General features: G+C 36.2%; 1 protein-coding gene across 9 annotated transcripts in view; it reads left to right on the forward strand.

The window, feature by feature from the left end:
• Positions 1-20061, forward strand: part of LOC100744677 — a 126354-nt gene that overhangs the window by 98509 nt on the left and 7784 nt on the right. For 6 of the 9 annotated variants that reach the window (XM_033318645.1, XM_012380705.3, XM_033318646.1 and 3 more), the window contains 11 exons: positions 10133-10274; positions 10857-11303; positions 11994-12144; positions 14378-15112; positions 15391-15612; positions 15743-16186; positions 16262-16393; positions 16511-16736; positions 17473-17625; positions 19386-19490; positions 19762-19924. In XM_033318645.1, coding sequence (XP_033174536.1) covers positions 10133-10274; positions 10857-11303; positions 11994-12144; positions 14378-15112; positions 15391-15612; positions 15743-16186; positions 16262-16393; positions 16511-16736; positions 17473-17625; positions 19386-19490; positions 19762-19924 — 2920 coding nt within the window. The remainder of the gene's footprint in view (positions 1-10132; positions 10275-10856; positions 11304-11993; positions 12145-14377; positions 15113-15390; positions 15613-15742; positions 16187-16261; positions 16394-16510; positions 16737-17472; positions 17626-19385; positions 19491-19761; positions 19925-20061) is intronic. The other 3 variants (XM_033318651.1, XM_033318652.1, XM_033318653.1) reach the window with 1 other exon arrangement.

The following is a 20061-nucleotide window of genomic DNA, read 5'->3' on the forward strand; positions in this document are numbered from 1 at the left end:
AAGATATGCAAGAAATTGCAAAATATGCGGGAGCTTCAAACTCTTCGCCTACGGTGTATATCGTTATATACTGAAAGTATGACGTTTACTTACAGTAGAATTTTCATAAGAATTGAATGCCGATTTATTCTGTTTCGCGTCGTGTATCTTTTGTTCGACATTTTTTCGCTGTCCTTTTCGCTATGGTACAACGAATACGCACAAAATTCGAGTTATTCTTCCATAGGAATTAAAACCCAGTTATTTTACGACCATAAGCGTACCTGCGTAACGTGTATATTTTCTACGAGGATGATGCTACTATCGGTAGATTCACTGTTGGTTTTCTAAATTTTCTTCCAACGACACGAGTCTTGAATTTGAAACGTGACATTCGGAAGAATAATATTTTTGAAGAACAACGTTAAAAACGGTATATCTGAAGAAGAAAAATACATAAATCCAAAGAGATGCGTCCAAATTCGTGTAATTGGAATTCACTGATTTTTCTCATTACCTATAACTTTTCGTTCATCTAACAGAAATTCAAATATACAATTCGAACAAATAGATTCAATCGATATAATCGAATCAATTTAATCGGCTACGGATTAAAATTTCATTCCAACGAGTGAAATTCTATCGTGTTTCCATTAGTAAATTTATTTCGTTAAAAAGCAACATTTACCGCTACAGTCCGTCCAAATCAACTTGGTACAGGTCACGGTTGTTATACGTTACGTACGCAGGTATAGCAACTCTTGTGGTGAGCACGAGATTCTTAACGTCGTACGATATGCTTTGCAAATCGGCCCACGGAGCGTTGCGTGAAAATAATACACGCGCATTGGGGCAAACTGGGATAGTCAACGAGGGTGAATGGAAATGGGAAGAGTTAAAGTGTATTTGGGCGAGAGGGTAGCTTGGCTAACAGTCGGCGTTACTTCCGTTTCCGCCCCAGTAATCAAATCTCTTGACTCGGTGGGCGCAAATTAAAATCGTTTGCTGGCAACTGCGAAACGCGGTTGGCCCGTGGCAGCTCCACGATATTCAGCAACGGAAACATGAAGAGAGCTGCGCAACGATCGGTGAAAAGTAAGAGACAAAAGGACATTCGCGTCGAGAGAACGCCGACAATGAGGCCTTTCATCGCCTCGATCTGTTCTAGAGAGCAGCAACACTCGAATTCGACGCGGAATCGTAGAAATTAGACGAATGATTCTTTTTTCTTTTTTCTGTTTTTTTTTTTTTTTTTTTTTTTTTTTTTAATCACCATCAAGTTGGAAGTTCCAGCGATGAAGGTTAATCGAAAAGTATAAAACTTGATGTTGGAATTTTATGAACTTGTACATAAAGGTGATATAATGTATAACGTAGGATGTTAAGATATGTCAGCTAGCAGTATCGTCAATTTTCGGATAAACGCTCGCCTATATGTTAGACATTTTGATCACGTCCCGGTGCGTGTACGTGTACGCATGAAATTTCATTTACAAGTATTCGTCGACGAGGGAACCCAGAATCACGTACGATAATCGGTCACTCCTACCAATCGTTATTACTTATTCAAACGTGCAAAATATATAACAATTAATTTTATACGATAAATATATATAAATAAATATGATAAATTTATCGTTTTTCATGAAATTTATTCGATGAAATTTCATGCAACAAAAATTGTGGCGCGACCTTTCGCAATTAACTATTCCGACAGGTAAAATCTGATTACGATACGAACGTATTCCGCCAAATTCTTAAAAAGTTTCATGATTCGACAATGAGCGAGTTCAAAGTTCGTGAGAAGCTTGGAGCTTGGAGTTACTTAAGGTAACTGGAAATCGTGTGTCGTGATGAAGATTCTTCTTGGGTTTTGTTAGCTCCTAATCGAAATGTATATGTTTGAAAGATAAACGTAGAATGAAAGATACTTGGAGAAGGTGAGATAACAAAATACGAAACGTTATAGAAATGATGTAATTTTAGGGGATACGTTGCTTGAGACAATGAAAAGACAGTGCTGCTATAAAATTTTTATTGCTTCAACCATGCAAACGGAAGTCTTCAAGAATTGTATAAGCTTGCTAGGGTGATACTGTTATTCGTGCGATGCGGCAATAAAAATTGAACTTTCTGCTATGATAAAAATGTTGTGACAACCATTCAAAAGGAATATACAGACGCGGGTAATAGAAAAAAATTAAGTAACGCAGAAAATGGTCCTCGAACTGTCTCGGGATATGAGGAACTGATCCACTTAAAAAGAATAACGAAAGTAAGAAGGTTAAATCGAAAGGAATGATGAGAAGAAGGGTACGAATGAAACATGAGAGTGAAATACGTAAAAGCAACAAATCTTATGAATTTAATTGATTCCATTGTTTATAAGGTGCCTGATCGATTCGAGATATTTCACCGGTTTAATATGTTTTAATAAATAAAATAAAAAAATATATAATACTGTATCTTTTAATACTGCTCCTCGTTCTTTCTAAACAAACAATTTCTTGAAACAATCAAGTTCGATAAATGGAGCACCGAATTGATAACGCAAAAAATGATCTCCAGTAAATCAACACTGAAAATACCAAAACAAAACCTAACATTCTGCAACTCAATTATCGAAATGTACTTCACGAGAGTTTGCACGAATGTTTACTAACTTTGTATATTTACGAGCCATCACGCGGTCGAATGTTTGTAGGAAAAACACGTCTGACCTGTTCGATTCGACTTCAAATATTCGACTAAGGAATGGTTTTCCCATGTCCCATGAACAGTACAAATTAACCGATGTGTGTTCGTGAGAGAGTTGGTTCGTTTATCTTCAGACTTCCTGGTGTCGCGCAAATAGAATAATGCAAGAACAGCAGAGTACACGAGACGCGTTGTAAGATCGATAAAGGAAAATATATTTGAAAAATGCTGAAAATATATTTTATTCGATGATAACGTAAAATTTGATTCGAGGTTCCTTCTATTTATAAAGGATTTTGTCATTTTTTAACGGTCAAAATATCGATCAAAAAATATTTAAAATGTCGTAGAAATAATTTTTTATTCGTCTTCTTAACAAGATATTTTCGCGTTAAAAACATCAAGTTTAGGATAGGTGAAAAATTGATTTATAGGTTAAATATTGCATTGGAATTGTAAAAGTGGTTTCGTAGAGAGGAAATGGGAAATTTTATGTTTAATAGATTTTAGGTTTAAAACGAGGTTTTGCGCCTGATCAGATGCTATTTTTACTTCTTCTCAAATTCTACTGGCGAAATTAAAGAAATACAACGTTCTTCGGAAGATCCGAAAAAACAAGTGAACAAAATGAGAAACGTTCATTCAAGACTGAACACGATCAGTAATTTCATTGTACAATCCCATCCAATATCATGCAAATTTAGTGCCCCAACTTTTATAGTGAAATAGTATCTTCTATCTTTCTTCTTCCATCTGCTAGAGTTTAGATATAAAACTATAGCTCGACTCTACTATTCCTTTACTCTCTATCATAAAAATAGATTAAAAAAAAAGAAAAAATACACGTCACAACGTTTGGAGTCTGATGGTACACTTGGAATGAAAAGAAAAAAGTCGATAATTAAATATCTCAAAATTATTTCTTTTCCAGCATTTTTAGAATTTAGATCTTTTTAAAATGAATGAAAAAAAACGTTTTTACATGTAAATTTCCAATATAACGCACTTTCAAAATAATACCATTTCTAGGTTAATTTACATAATTTATTTATAAATTCTTAAATTTGTCCAAACTTTCAACGTTCTAATTATCAATTTTTGTTCCACTTTCCAGTATATCAATACTAGTTAATTGTTGATATTATTAATGAAAGCTCGCATAAGTAAATCGTGGCTAGGTAGATCGTTCGAAAATTTCATTGACATTGCACTTGACTTCATCAGCATCTGAATAGTCGTGCCGGTATTACCCGTTTATTGACCATCAATTAATTAGCTGGCTAATTGAAAGTTTGATTGGCCAAGCCAGCTGTAGCACTACTACAACATGGGCATATTATTCCGAGTTGGTTCGATCTGCTGCCGGAAATCTCGGCGATTGGTAAATCGAAGCGGATTGATCCTCTTGAAAAGATAAATTGTCCACTACGTGCAGTTAGTTTGATATTAATTTTTATAAATGCTATCTGACTCGAAATTTGTTGATGTAAAGTGTACGATAAAAATTGTGTTATAAAAAGGGACAGACTCTTAACGTAAAAGTAAGTCGAAACGTGATGAACAATTTTTGAGAATTTTGGAAATTCATCGGGGCATAATTTGATTTGGTAAACTTCTCGCTATATGCAAATAATTTGTGTAATACTTAATAAATTACACATTTTTACCGACTATTTTCAATTTTATTATTATTTAATAGTTAATGGAGAGACTTTGCTTCGGATGATCGATATATTTTGTTATAAATTATATACGAACGAAGCAGTGAAATAATTAAAAATTCGTAATTTATTTCTCGATCCCTTGCAATTGAAATTATCGCAGAAATTTTGAAAAGAATAATCCTTACGTGATGATAACTATTTCATAGCAGAGTTTTCCTTTATAATTTGATTTATGCTTCACCACGAAGTTAATTAGAATTTAATTAAGTTAAATAGAACTAATTAAAACTATGACAGTGTTTTGAATCACGTCTCCAAGTTTATCGTTTACGACAACGTAACAACAAGCGTCTATGAGATTTAACTAAAGTTCTCCATACATCGCATCGTGCAGATCACAAATGTTAAAGTATCGAATAAAACTTAAGTAATCACGTTAGAAAATTAATATGACTTGAACAATTTGCCAAATCGTTTCAAGATTCTAGAAAAAAATTTCAGACTGTATCGAATCAAATTATTACTTACTCGTCGAATTTCCCAAATCCTCTTCTGAAAAAACCGAGAGCTCGCACTCGCTTGTCCTACTTTCTCGATATTGTAGCGTGTCCCTTGAATATGAAGTGTCTTAAATATTTTACATGCTTTTGATGATAAGGAAAAAATGTTGGAGGAAAATATTATTCGCAGCGGCAAATATTACGATAAACGAAACCTTTTCTCGAAGCTTCCAGATTATCAGTATACTTTTATTAATTATCACCAACGTATTATACAGGGTGGTTGGTAACTGGTGGTACAAGCGGAAAGGGGGTGATTCTACGCGAAAAAAGAAGTCGAAAATATAGAATAAAAATTTTTCGTTCGAGGCTTTGTTTTCGAGAAAATCGATTTTGAATTTTCGCTCGGTACGCGTGCACTTTATCACGTCTCGTTATAATGGATCTCACTGTAGATCTCGACTGACGTTTTTTTTTATTCTATAAATTTTTATTCTATATTTTTTATTCTATATTTTCGACTTCTTTTTTCGCGTAGAATCACCCCCTTTCCGCTTGTACCACCAGTTACCAACCACCCTGTATAATACGTTGGTGATAATTAATAAAAGTATACTGATAATATATATACATATTTTTACAATCATATCCAAATCGCTGAGATGAAGATCAATCTAGTGATCCACGATCTCTATAATATCTGTCATACCTATAATCAGTATGAAGAATATAAAATAATACAAAATACTGTGAAATAATACAAATTAATATAAACAATGAAACATCTATGATCGAACGATCGGTAGAAAAAATGACTTATTTTAACAAGTGTTGAAAATGATCGACTTCTCACATGTACTTTTATAAATAAAATATCGACGACTTCGAAATTTCAAAGGATGTAACGCCGAGAAAAGAAACGTTTCCCTCGTCGTAGTATTTACTCCATCGAAAGGAATAACGTTCTCCTTTGAAATTTACTACCACCATCGAAAACAAGCAATATTTAAGACACTGAAATTAGGCAAGTCACCCTATATATCAGTCTCATTTGTAGCACAAGATTTACGTCCCCTATCCTTCCGTGCGATTACCCGTAGCCAGTTCTAGAGTATTTTTCACTCCCCGTAGAGTATCGATTTAGAAAAGGACGGTCTCCTTGGGCCACCCTCCGTTAGTCGGCCTCCGCGTAAGACCGGCTCGTCTGTGACTTTCGTCGCAGCGACCAAATTTCCTGCAATTGTTCTCCCGTTAAACCGATCGAACACACCAATCGACCAAATTATAACGATCCACGCATAGGACAATTTCACAATGAAAGTGCACAAAAATTCAAGCATCGATGCCATTTGACTTCGATCGTAAATATTCGTATTTACGGTACATATATAGATACGATTTTACTATACATACACATATATCTAGATTTACATACAAATATATATATATACAGATAGCACAATGTTTCATGGTACATATAATTATTAAACGACATTATACACAGTTACACGATACATACATATAGTTTCTATCGTAGATATTAATTTTACGATAATCTACGATATTTTGAATCGCGAACATCTTCGATCGTGAGAACGGTACACGTACAAACACACACACACACACGCACAAGCACCAAACATAGACTCTGTCGACATGATGAAGTGGATTGTGGCCATGGCTCGAAGATTTTTTTACGAGCATTAGGTATGAGATCGACGTTCGTCGAGGACGGGCAAGCATCGGCGATCGTCCCCGCTGCAATCGGCGATGCGAATTTAACGAGTTAGTAGCATGGGCATGTGTGTCTGTCTGTCTGTCCGAATAGCACGTTAACGTCCAATCTGTCGTAATATATATGTTTTCTATACGTGTGTATCACTGTGTGTGTATATATATATATATAATATATAAATGTATACACTTTTATATGTGTATATCCAAGTATGTGAAAGTAATGTGTTGTATGTATATATATATACCAATTTAGATTATTTTTAAGGATATAATTTGTTTCGAAGTGGTAGTGATTTGGGTTACAATGTTAATAAATTTTAGGAAGAAGAGGAATTTTGGGAAAATCTTGTTAATATTAAAATTAGCTACTGATAACGTATAGCAATGTACGCAGTGAATGTATTCGATTCTTCAAAATATCGTCCGATTAGTTTCATATGCTTCAAACTAGCCATCGATATGCAGAGTCGTCGCTTGTCACGTATAGTTTCATACGTGACATATTTTCGTAACTTCAAGAGATACATCGAGTTTCTCTATAACGATAAACGTGAAACTCCAGTTAGCAGAAAAATTAGAAACCAACTATATCACACCTCAAACCATAATATAATCATACTCCTATCTCGATAGAAAATCACGTTAATTTTATTTAAGTGACTTGTATGGTTCTGAAGACAATCGTGGAAAGAAAAGGTCTAAAACTACTGTGAAAGACTCTCTGATCGTTCTAATGTCGAATTTAACACGTTTCGTTAATCGGGTAAATTATTCGATTTTTATAGACGTGTTCGTTAAATATGAAACAGCAACAATACGTACCAGTCGATTTTCTCATTCCCGAATTGCTGCCACCTCGAATTAGAAATGAAAACTTGTCAAATGTATTCCTTACACGATTTACGCCGAGCTTCTGCACGCTTACGAGGTGGCTGCCATGAAACGTGACCTCTGAGTGCTGAGTTCGATGGTTGTTACGTTGTTATATACTATAGATGTGCATGAGCCTATCGGTATGATCGTTTGAAAATATAAATACACCGATTATGGTTACATGTATACACGTAAATGTGTCTTAATAATGTCTTTTTTTTATTTTATTTTATTTTGGATCTAATATGGATCTCTATATACGGTTTTTAAAGTACATACTTTTGCAGAAAAAGAGCAAAGTAAATTTAAGGAGATATACTTCCTTCGAGGATTCTATGTTACTGAGAAAATCGATGTTTAAGTGTAAATAAAAAAAATAGGGTGTATCTACATGATTCTTTTGTGTAAATATTATAATCAGGAGAGAGATACTGTGTTAGTCGTTAATTTTAACGTGTAATATGTTTAATTAACTTTTCATGCCACGCTGAATTTAAGGTAAACGTAACTCGGAGAAAATATTGACGTAATCCAGTTTACCTGTTGCTAGACATCTAAGAATACGAAGAAAAGAAACGTGCAATTCAAACGAAATTAAATGTCCTCGTTGGCAATACTTGCACATCCATGAAAACGAAAATGGCAAGCTGAAATTTTGTAAACTGGTACGCGCATAACCAGAAATTGAAGCTTCCGGGCAACCGAACAAAGTCCTGGCAAGCTTTTCAAATATAATTTCCAGTTTACGCTGGCAGGCAACTTCTTTTAAGAAAATTACAGAATTTTTAATTAACCTACGTCTTTCCTTCAAAATACGACGAGCTACGAATCGACAGATTTTATTAAACGATACGTTACGCAGCAAGCTACAAATAAATTCAATTTTACATAGAATCGTTTTGCGATTGCGTATTAGAAGCTGCAATTGGAAAATTTTAATCTCCATTGGAAAAATTAAATTTCATTTAGGCATAAATTCCATAAAAGCGATATCACCATCAATCTGATAAAATCCGCTTTTAATCTATTAAGAATCTCACCGTGGTATAATGCGCGAAATTCGAGTAAGTGCAGACTTATTGAACGGACAAGATTAAACGAAAAATCAGTGAATTCGAAAATCTGTGAGAATTATAAAACACGAGAACTTAAACATTTGAATATTTCAATACACTTGAGAGTTTCGCTATTTGAATATCTAGAAACTTGGGAAATTTGACAATTAGACAGTTTGAACATTTGATAATTTGAAATATTCAGAAATTTCCGATCTTTATCAAACTTATCTCGTCTCTTCGTAATAAATTTTAAATCAACGACTATTTCGATACGTCCAAAGTAACTTCGTCCCTAAAAATAAGATTCTCCCGTTGGCGGTATTCGGTTACTTTCATCGAAAATGGTTCCCTAATTGTTTCTAGCATGATGCATTCGCATGAAATTCACTGTACGACGTAAAATTCCAATAGATTAGCAGTAAAAGTTTTATTGCCCTAGGAAGTACGGCCTACTTTCGAATCTCGTAACTGGTAACCCCCTGTCCACGATTCACCGTACGCTGTTGAAACGAATTGAACCGGTAGAACGGATCGTAACGTGTTTTAACACACGACCCTCCTGAAGAACATAATCCTCTTTTCTACCTAAGCGTGTGGATTTCCTGATTTTACTACTTTTTTACCGGTGCCTGCCGGTTATCTGTCATTTTGTACCATCAAGACGGTATTCGAATGTTAGATCGTCGATCAAAACACTGGAATTGCACGGGACAGATTAAAGAACGTAAGAAGAATTGTGTGGCAGAAAATAGCACAATGGATATTTATTCGTGTGAACAATTCGAGGTGATAATACGTATCGAGAATAGTAAACGTAGGATGTATCATAGAGAATATGTGAAAACGGTATGAAAAAGAAATACGTAGAACGTGTAAGAGACTAGAGAATAATAAAAAAATTACTTGTCTTTTTATATTACTTACTATGTAGTTAGTTCACAAAGGATATAAGCTAACAAACACGAAGATGGTACCCCGCTGGGGGTAGCCACCCACATGTTATATTATTATACCACTAAGCTATGATATTTTACCAAATGTCCTACTGGACAAATTGTAGAATTTAAATAAATAAAAAAAAACTATGTAGTTAGTTAAAAATTCGAAAAGATATCAAAAAGAATATGACAGAGAAATGAGAAATATTCTCACACTGGTGAAAATTTCCATTAGATTTCTGAGGAAAATTCGATAAATCTTGTATCTTAAAGTTTTGCATTAAAAACCAACGATATGAAAATCTATTTGTAAACTATGCAGAGAGTTATTAACTCGAATAGAATATATTCCATAGCTAAACAGATGCGATAACGACATCGTTGAACTCGTCATGACGTGATTGGATCTTCAAAGATGCAATAATAGGAATATTAACAAAAATGCCATATAATTTACAGCATTCAAAAGACATTAAATTTCTCTCGTTTTCTTAGATACAGTAACAGGTAAAGTTTCTTTCTATCGAATACAATAAACGTCGACTAAACTTTCTGCTAGGTAAGTAGAAAGGTAGGAAAAATCCTAAGAAGCGAATTCCGGGGAGTGCAAATATCGTTTTTGGGGCACGTATCGCGTTAGGCAAGTTACATAAAACGTTTGTCTAATCTTCGATTAACTTCCACAGTGATCTGCGCCCAAGGTCTGATCGCAAAAGACAAGAGCGGTACATCTGATCCGTACGTGACTGTCCAAGTCGGTAAAGTGAAGAAACGAACCAGGACCATGCCGAGGGAATTGAATCCAGTTTGGCACGAGAAGTTTTACTTGTGAGTAATTTTTTCGTAACCTTACAAGTTCATCTTAAACGCGATATGAATATCAATATCGGTTGGTATAAGAAGAGAAAGATGGAACGATGGAAATATCAATTCCTTTTCTATAACAGATAACTTACGAAGTGTTAATTGAACGTCAAAACGTCTACGATTAATAAAACGAACCACTCTTTCCCAGAGATTGTAAAACCTAAATTGTAATTTCGATATACGTGTCATTTACGTTTCGCTTAATTTACTTTTCAAAATAATTAAAATTGCAACGAGACTCCGTTTATTGAAACGAAATTTTTGTTATAACAGTCAATGAAACGAACTTCTACCAATGATTGAGTTCGATTATTTAAAAAAATCATATGTAGCGTGGAAGAACTTCGATTATTACACATACACATACGTATGTACGCACTTTTTATTAGCAAAGTTCTACTACACCGTGCATTCTTCGACGTAAATATTTTACCAAAGTTCGACTACATAATCCATACAAGGATCTTGACTGGAAATCCCAATCGACGTTCAAACACAATCTCTAAAATCTGCTAATTGATAAACTCGAATTACCATTTATAGCGAATGCCACAACTCGTCTGACCGAATAAAAGTGAGAGTATGGGACGAGGACAACGACTTGAAATCCAAGCTACGGCAAAAGTTGACAAGGGAGAGCGACGATTTCCTTGGACAAACGATCATCGAGGTGCGTACGCTGAGCGGCGAGATGGATGTGTGGTATAACCTAGAGAAGAGAACGGATAAGAGCGCTGTATCCGGCGCGATCAGGCTGCACATCAGCGTTGAGATCAAAGGCGAGGAGAAGGTCGCCCCTTACCACGTGCAGTACACCTGCCTACACGAGAACCTCTTCCATAGCTTATGCGAAAAGAACGACGGCGTGGTAGCTCTACCTCAAGCGAAAGGAGACGATGCCTGGAAGGTGTATTTCGATCCACCTGGAGAAGAGCTCGTCGATGAATTCGCGATGAGATACGGCATCGAGAGCATCTATCAAGCAATGACGTGAGTCGTCTTGTTTATGAAAGTATATAACGTAGCTGGCGGCAGTTATATTCAAAATTATTAAGCGTTTGGCAGAAAACATTCTCCGACGGGCTGAATAGCTTAATTGCTAAAGGCAAACGTTTAGCAAGCATAAGATCACCGTTCGAAACTCTCGTTCCAACAATCCGATCGACCGAATATTCTCTTCCACATTCTTAAGACTCTGTTAGAAACAACCGCCGCCAACAAAGATGACGTTATACGAAGCTCTTTTTTTCGAAATTTGTACGGTCAAATTCGAAGACCGAGCCTTAAGGATCTTATGCTTGATAATTCTATAGTGTACCTTACTTGTGTTTTACACAAGAGGACAAGTAAGAACTTGATAAGCATACGAGACCCTGAATACACGATTGGCTTAGTTTTCTCCTCCCTGTCTTATAAATAAATTAACTTTTAAACGCGAGAAACACCTCAGTTTGCACTTGATTTTCGGTATACTTGTTCTCTTCTCTAACGAACAATACATATTTGGCATAGAAGTAAAGCTTGAATTTTGCTTGTCGTATACGAACGTGTTACGTATTTTTGAAGAGATACAGGCAAAAGTACGGAATGCATTACGATATCATCGGAAGCTACTGAGCGTTAAAATCATTATGTTATCAAGTTTCATTAGTAATCGTGTCTTTTCAAATTTTTTTCCAGGCATTTTCACTGCCTCTCCACGAAATACCTGTGCCCGGGTGTGCCAGCGGTAATGTCCACCCTGCTGGCGAACATAAACGCATATTATGCTCATACGAGCGCGAGTTCCGCTGTTTCGGCCAGTGACAGATTCGCCGCCAGCAATTTCGGGGTAAGTTGACACAATGGAACATCGAAGATCAGCTCTGTTTGATCCTTTAGATCGGGAAATAAAGCAAGAAAGGATGAATGAAAGAACAGCGAGAATCTGACTGAGAAATGCTTCTGCGATTCCCTATTGGCAGTCTAAGTTCTCACATCTATTTGGTTGCTTAGCTTTGGAAACTTTGCGGGAAGCGCGTTACGTACGCTTGTTCCAATTCCATAGTGAAATTCTTCAATTAAGCTGTTTTTTTTTTTTTTGTTTTGTTTCATTCGTTTCTTCTCCTCCCCTTCCGTTACTTCCAATGGCTGGACATTGACAATATGAACTTGCAGAGTTTGCTTTAATTGAAGTTTTAATTAACATCTTGTTCCCTTGTATTATGTCACGTTAGTTATCAAGGTACCGCGTTGATGAATTTTTGAACGCGAAATTGGAAATTGGAAATCAAAACTGAGTTATTGTCGTCATTTCTGCTGTTAGATGCTCGTATTATGGATATAGTTTATTAATCAATGATATTGAAATTTGAATAATATACGTAGAAAAATGAAGTGAACTTGAAAGACCCTTCTACATTTAATTCTACTAGAAATGTAAAAGTATACAATTAATTTAAAACAGAGTTGCCGGAATTGCAGATTCTATCGTTCGGCACAGAGGATTGTTTCCGTAAATCAATGTAAATTTTTTCGAAAAAATTGTCAGCAGCGAAAAAACTGAGCGTTCCTGGTTTCGACGTTCTTGAATTATGCATGACTTTGTCTTGTACGGTGGTGAACGTGCGACCCAATAACTTTATCTTCGTTGCAAAAGCGCCAACAAAAGAAGAAAATAACTGAGCTGGACGCTAACGAAAGAAGATCGAAGGTTTACAACAAAAGCAACTATTTCAAAGTTGAGATGAACAGTAAAGTAAAGAGCAACGAGCTTGATAAAGCATCGAATAACGCAGAAAATAATTGAAGTGTTTTCTAATTTCCCGGGAATCTTCGAAGCTATTCATCGAAAAGATAAATTTTATTTATTCCATGATTCTCTTTTGCACGATATAAATTACGTGAAGAATATCGCAGAAGGCAGTATTGATGGTGAAAAGTAAATAAACATACGATCGTTGAAAGGGAAAAGATATATTCGATATCATCCTTGTTAATATCATTACTCGTCTTCAATTTCATTGCGTTCGACGCGATGCTTGGAAAATCTTCCCCCAAGGATATTTCTCCTTTTCTTTGGATGTTCATTTTTCTTCTGGATCTAGCTTACCTACAGAATTCTTTCCCATATGAGCACCTCAGGGATCGTAAAGTCCTGCTAACCGTAAACAACACCGTTGACTTACCTAACTGAATTATCAACAAAAGTCTGTCTTTTCGTCAAATAAAATACGACGATTCTGAAAATAAATTCAGTCTCCAAACCAGTTGTTTAATTCGAACGTTTCTAGCTTTGTAATAATTATTGTTTTATTTATTTCTCAGTACTGGTAGTAGTGATAACTTTCCTATTGTTATTAATAATAAATAACAAGTTCTTTACACTATCCGTGCATTGAAGTATCGATAAATAAAGAGAAAAGACTGTTTTTAGCAAGGTTTTACGACATTGATAACATATAGCAGCATTGCATATAGAAACATGGAGAGTTAGCCATTGATAAGCATTTCAATTATTCTAACAATATTAAGTAAATCTTTGTCGTATATTAAAATCTGTATCACAAAAAATGTGAGATATTAATAGAAAATTATTTATTTGACAGTCTACCAGAAAATCCAAAATAGCGAAATTAGAAGTAGAAAGAGTTTATGATTAGAAATGTTACTGAATCTATAAAATTTTAACTATGTATGATACCATACATGTGTATATATACATATATTATGTAATATACGATATATTATAATACATAATAAATAATATATATTACATAATACATTATATACGATATTGTATTATGTATTAGTCACAAAAATACAAAACCTTTCTACTCGTCGATATGCTTCCCTAAACGCCAGCTGCCTAAAAGCAAAATCCCACATATCTAATATATTTTCCGACCGAGATAAGTATAACATAACTTTTGATCGTTCCTGTTTGCCCGGGACGTATAAATGGCTGGACTGAGTAAAGACGAGGTCCTTCTCCCTGGCCGACGACGCCCGTAATTTATGGGAACTCGATATACCGACAAAATACATTTTCCTTGGTCGTTCACGGTCCATTTCTACCGTTCCAGAAAGAGAAATTCGTGAAATTACTGGATCAACTGCACAACTCGCTGCGAATCGATCTGTCAATGTACCGAAATAACTTCCCGGCCTCGAGCCAGGAGAAGCTGATGGACTTGAAGAGCACGGTCGACCTGTTGACGAGCATCACGTTCTTCAGAATGAAGGTTTTGGAGTTGTCCAGCCCTCCACGAGCGAGCACCGTGGTGAAAGATTGCGTGAAAGCGTGTCTTCGTTCGACCTATCAGTTTCTTTTTGAAAATTGTTACGATATCTACAACAGAGAATTCCAAGTGGATCCAAGCGAGGCGAAGAGAGACGCCGAGGATCATGGACCTCGCCTGGAATCGTTGGACTTCTGGCATAAGCTGATCGCGCTGATCGTTTCGGTGATCGACGAAGATAAGAACAGTTATGCCCCTGTCCTGAACCAATTCCCTCAGGAATTGAATATCGGTCAACTGTCGGCGGCCACCATGTGGTCTCTGTTCGCGGTGGACATGAAGTACGCGTTAGAAGAGCACGAACAACACAGACTGTGCAAGTCCTCGGCCTATATGAACCTTCACTTTAAGGTCAAGTGGTTGCACACCAATTACGTGAAGGACGTACCGCCGTATAAGGGCGCGGTGCCCGAATATCCTGCGTGGTTCGAACCGTTTGTTATGCAGTGGCTAAACGAGAACGATGACGTCTCACTGGAATATCTCCATGGTGCCTTCAGCAGAGACAAGAAGGACGGAGTAAGTATCCCTTTCCTTCAGGTTTAATTAAATCGATTAACTTGCTCGAAAGAAAATTTTTTCAATCTGTAAGAAAGAATGATTCTCGTTGATCACGAGGGGTAGAAGAAGATCTGACGGTAGAAATATATCTTTTCCGATAGTTTTATAAAGAAGACATACTACGCTAAATCAATTACTAACTTTCTGAAATACGTCTTTTTCTTTTTCATCCGATGTAGCAAAATATATTGTACTTAAATTTATGAATGGTTTAACATCGTGTAAATTCACCGCAGTTCCAAAAGAGCAGCGAACACGCGCTGTTCAGCGTCTCCGTCGTCGACGTCTTCACACAATTAACCCAGTGCTTCGACGTGGTCTCCAAGCTGGAATGTCCTGATCCGGAGATCTGGAAGAGATACATGAAGAGGTTCGCGAAAACCATCGTGAAAGTGTTAGTCGCCTATGCAGATATCGTGAAGAAGGAATTCCCAAGTCACCTGAAGGAAGAAAGAATCGTACGTTTAACAATCGACTATAACAATCAGATTTATCGATAAGATGTATTTCATTGGAGGATATTTTACAAGTAACAAGTCTCATTGTGTCCGTATATCATTTTCAAGTAAGAATCGTCTTCTTTTTTAGGCTTGCATTCTCATGAACAATATTCAGCAACTTCGAGTACAATTAGAGAAGATGTTCGAGTCGATGGGTGGAGAAAAATTGGAAGAGGACGCGGCGAACATTCTGAAAGAACTTCAACAGCAACTGAACGGAGCACTCGACGATCTAGCCATGCTCTTTGCAAAGAGTTTGGAACCAAGGATAACAGCTTCGGTGAAAGAGTTAGGCGATTTATTGCTAGCCATTAAAGGAGGTGGACAGGTGCAACCTGCTCAAAGAAATAACGTAGCTGTGGAAGCTGATGAAGTGTTGCGTCCTTTGATGGATCTTCTCGATGGAAGTTTGTCGTTGTATGCTGAATCTTGTGAAAAGACTGTGCTGAAGAGGCTGCTGAAAGAATTGTGGAAGATCGTCATGAGGATTTTAGAGAAGACGGTGGTGTTGCCACCTATGTCGGATAAGAGCGTATGTTTTCCACTGTCGAAACTTTCGATGAATGTATGTTACACAGATAAATATATTTGTACATGTATTTTACAGATGATGTTCAAGAATCTGACGGATAATGCGAAGAACTTAGCCGCGAATGCGAAGATAGAAGACATGTCGAAACTGTTCAAGAACCACATGGTTGGTAAACCGGATGTGAAAAACGCACTGAGCGGTGTAATGGTGTGTTTAATCTAAATAGTGTATACTTAATATTTCCTTTCAATATTTTGAAAACTGTGCTCAATCGTTAGTAGGTAAAAAAGACCTTATGTTATTCTAATCTCATATCGTTCACAGGATATTTCTAAAGAAGTAGAGAAGAATCTTTCCCCGAAACAGTGTGCGGTCCTCGAGGTCGCCCTCGATACCATCAAACAGTACTTCCACGCGGGTGGAAACGGTCTGAAGAAGACATTCTTAGAGAAATCGCCAGAATTGCAGAGCTTACGATACGCCTTGAGCTTGTATACGCAAACAACAGACACCCTCATCAAGACTTTTGTTACGTCTCAGGTCAATCAAGGTAAGTCGATTCTTAAACAATTTATCAAATAGCTTCATAAACATTTTCATCTGGTATCAGGTAAAAAATCATCGATCGATATTAGAAATCAGAACTATATACATAATCACGGTATTATTCGTTTTTCGTTTATCAGCATTGGTGATAATATATTACGAGCAAAGACAAAATTTTATTCGCTATAAATAACAAAAACAGGGGCGCAACTATAATGTAGAACTACTATCAAATAAACGAGTACTTTCTTCGCATCTGGATGGCAAATAAAAAGTATGTTTCTATCGCGTGAAAAGACAAGCACAGTTGTCCAGCGCACAGTACATACATATCATCATATATGACAACTAACAAAATTCCAAACGAAGCGAGAATCTATAATTTGATCGATGTACCAACTAAATTAAACGCTGCGAAAATATTAATCAGAAGATTGGCTTCCGCTATATCGCGACGCACGTTATCTACGAACGTACATGTTACCGTCAATTTCCATAAATTTATTCATCAACAGTATCTAATAAGACGCTCGTACAGGTACCACGTGCAACCAAATACCAATCGCGTGAAGATCGAATTTAAAATCTGATTGAAACGTGAAAATTAACTCGTTGCGCCATGCACGCTCGTTTGCGATCATCATCCGTTCACATATACACATACACACACAGCGCGACATTTTTGGAAAATTCGTCACGAGGTACGAATACAACCCACGTAACCAAAATTATCGCGACAGTGCCGCTGAACAATGCGTCAAAGCTGCGTCAGCGTCAGCGTTCGATGAGCAGCGAAAGAGGTGGTGACGAAGGGGAAGGAGCCGAGGGTATGGAAAGCCTCGAGGAACCCCTTCGCCAGAGCAAGCCCTCTCTTCGTCGAGAGAGTCGACAAGGTACCAGAGAGCACTAGCCACCTTAGAGCAGAAGCCTCGGGAATTCTTCGCTGACTTCTGGCCACTTTTCGAACCTAGGCGCTCGTTTTAGGACGTAGTGAACTGTTTGTGATTGCATTATTCACCGAGCTGTCTTTTCGGGACTAGATAGGCTACTTGGCTGATAGTCTTTGGGCATTCATGCTCGAATCGCCTATACCTCTATGCTTTCGTTCCAACCAAAATTAATATAATAGGTTAATAGAAAAAGGGGTTTTTGAAAATAATACTTGGATTTGATCAATGGTTTTAAATATATATATGTTGATTTTTTTAGTAATACTCTTTTTTTATTAATGAAGGAATTATTAATTGCAAAATTTTTCGGAAAGAATTTATATTAAAAATTTGGCATCTACGTTACTTGTTCCTGATTATAAAATAAAGAAATGGCTTTTTTTTATTGAAGTTAATTAAATTTGCTTAACTATATAGACGAAAGCATGGCAATAGTTTATTGGTTTAAGAAATAGATGCGTAACTTGAAACATAGTAATCTTTGAATGCTCATGTACAAATGCTACTAATGTTAGCAACGTGTTATTGAACTTGAAATGTATTATGACTTAAATCGTTAATTTAAGCAGAATCAACCCTTTCGGCACAATAATTGCTTGTAAGAGTTCAGTTACGAGCTATAGGAATAACACGAGGCTAAATCATCCGAATGTTCATGAACAACTAGTATCGGAAGAGTCAAAAGCGTCCCGAAAACTTCTCGATGATCGATAGTTGTACTAGGTAACGCTGCTGCTATCACTACTACCGCTGTTGCTGCTAGATACTACCGAAAACCTTGCAAAACAACGACCATAGAAAATGGCCACCCCATTATGACTTATCTTGCATCCACGCGTATTCTACTTAATTTATGCGATCGCGAAGAAAATGATTCGGTAAATAGTTTATCAGACTCTGATCGTGACATTCAGTAATTCATTTCTTTTTGCTTTCTTATTCGACGACAGATGTAAAATTATACATTACATAGATTATAAAATCTTACAGGCAATTGTTCTGGACGCAATTTATAAAAATTGCGCCTGTGTTACACGCTCCAAGGGTTGCCATTTTCTAACATTGTCTTTTACACTAAGCATTTCTTTAATCATCTTCTTTGAAGCTTTTACACATTTACACATAAACACCTATAGACCTTTGTTCAATTTATCACTGCCAATTCACCATTTCACCACTCCAATTAAATTATTTCTTTCAAGAGACATGCAGCTCTCTAATTCAACTGATACCTATGCAATGGTTCATTCTATTTTACGTATCAACTGATCGATTAATTATCAGCTACAAAACGCATAATCAAACGTTATAATCTGCACGTCGAGCAGAGCGGCAAATGTAGATTTTCACAATTCGCCAATTGATCGTTGGTCGGAAAGCGATGAAGCCGATTAATTAACCAATTGTATCAAACTCTTTCAAATTGTATACGCTTGAGGTATTTAATGCGTGTCCGAGACACTCTAACAACACAGCAACTTCGTCTTCTCTGATAAATACTCAAAGAGACAAAGTTCTATATATGCATATGATTAGAGCATGTAATCTGCTCTAGAACTAGACATTGATCATAGTATCTTAGCATCAGATCTGAGAATTTTAGCCTCGGATAGCGGTGACCGACGCTCCCTTTTTCTCTCTCGTAGTACTTAGCGGCTAGAAATCGGAATTTTCAGATGAAATCTAACTTATCGTTGATAAAGTTCCAGATACTGCCGGTACGGAGGAAGGCTCGGTCGGAGAAGTCAGTATACAGGTGGATCTTTTCACACATCCTGGAACTGGCGAACAGAAGGTCACTGTCAAAGGTATGTTTTATTTACTTTAGAATATCGATATTTTATTATAAATTATATAGTTTAAATTAATATCTTATAAAAAGATAAGTCTAGACTATCATGTCTTTATTAATTATAACGTTAAAGATCTTCATCTAGGTGCCTGCCAACTATTATTTCATACGTTTTGTAATAGTTTCGTATCAAAAAATGATATTACCATACATATAATTATTCTAGAATATAATATATATATAAGCATCGTGAAATATTGTCATATTTAATACATTTTACTCTGTAGTTGTCGCTGCGAACGATTTGAAGTGGCAGCTTGCTACGGGAATGTTCAGACCGTACGTTGAAGTAAATTTAATCGGACCGCATTTAACTGGGAAGAAGAGGAAGCAATCGACAAAATCAAAGAGCAATAATTGGTCGCCGCAATTCAACGAGAGCTTTGACTTGTGAGTATCTCTATTTTTTAGTAGATCCTACTTGTCCTCTGTTTATTTAAAAAATACCAATGCCTTTTAACTAACAATTTTAATAACTGTTTCATATACTCTCTACATATGGAACAAATTTAGAATTATGATTATTG

The sequence above is a fragment of the Bombus impatiens genome, unplaced genomic scaffold, assembly GCF_000188095.3.
Source record: "Bombus impatiens unplaced genomic scaffold, BIMP_2.2 scf_0106, whole genome shotgun sequence".
In the NCBI taxonomy this organism is placed as follows: domain Eukaryota; kingdom Metazoa; phylum Arthropoda; class Insecta; order Hymenoptera; family Apidae; genus Bombus; species Bombus impatiens.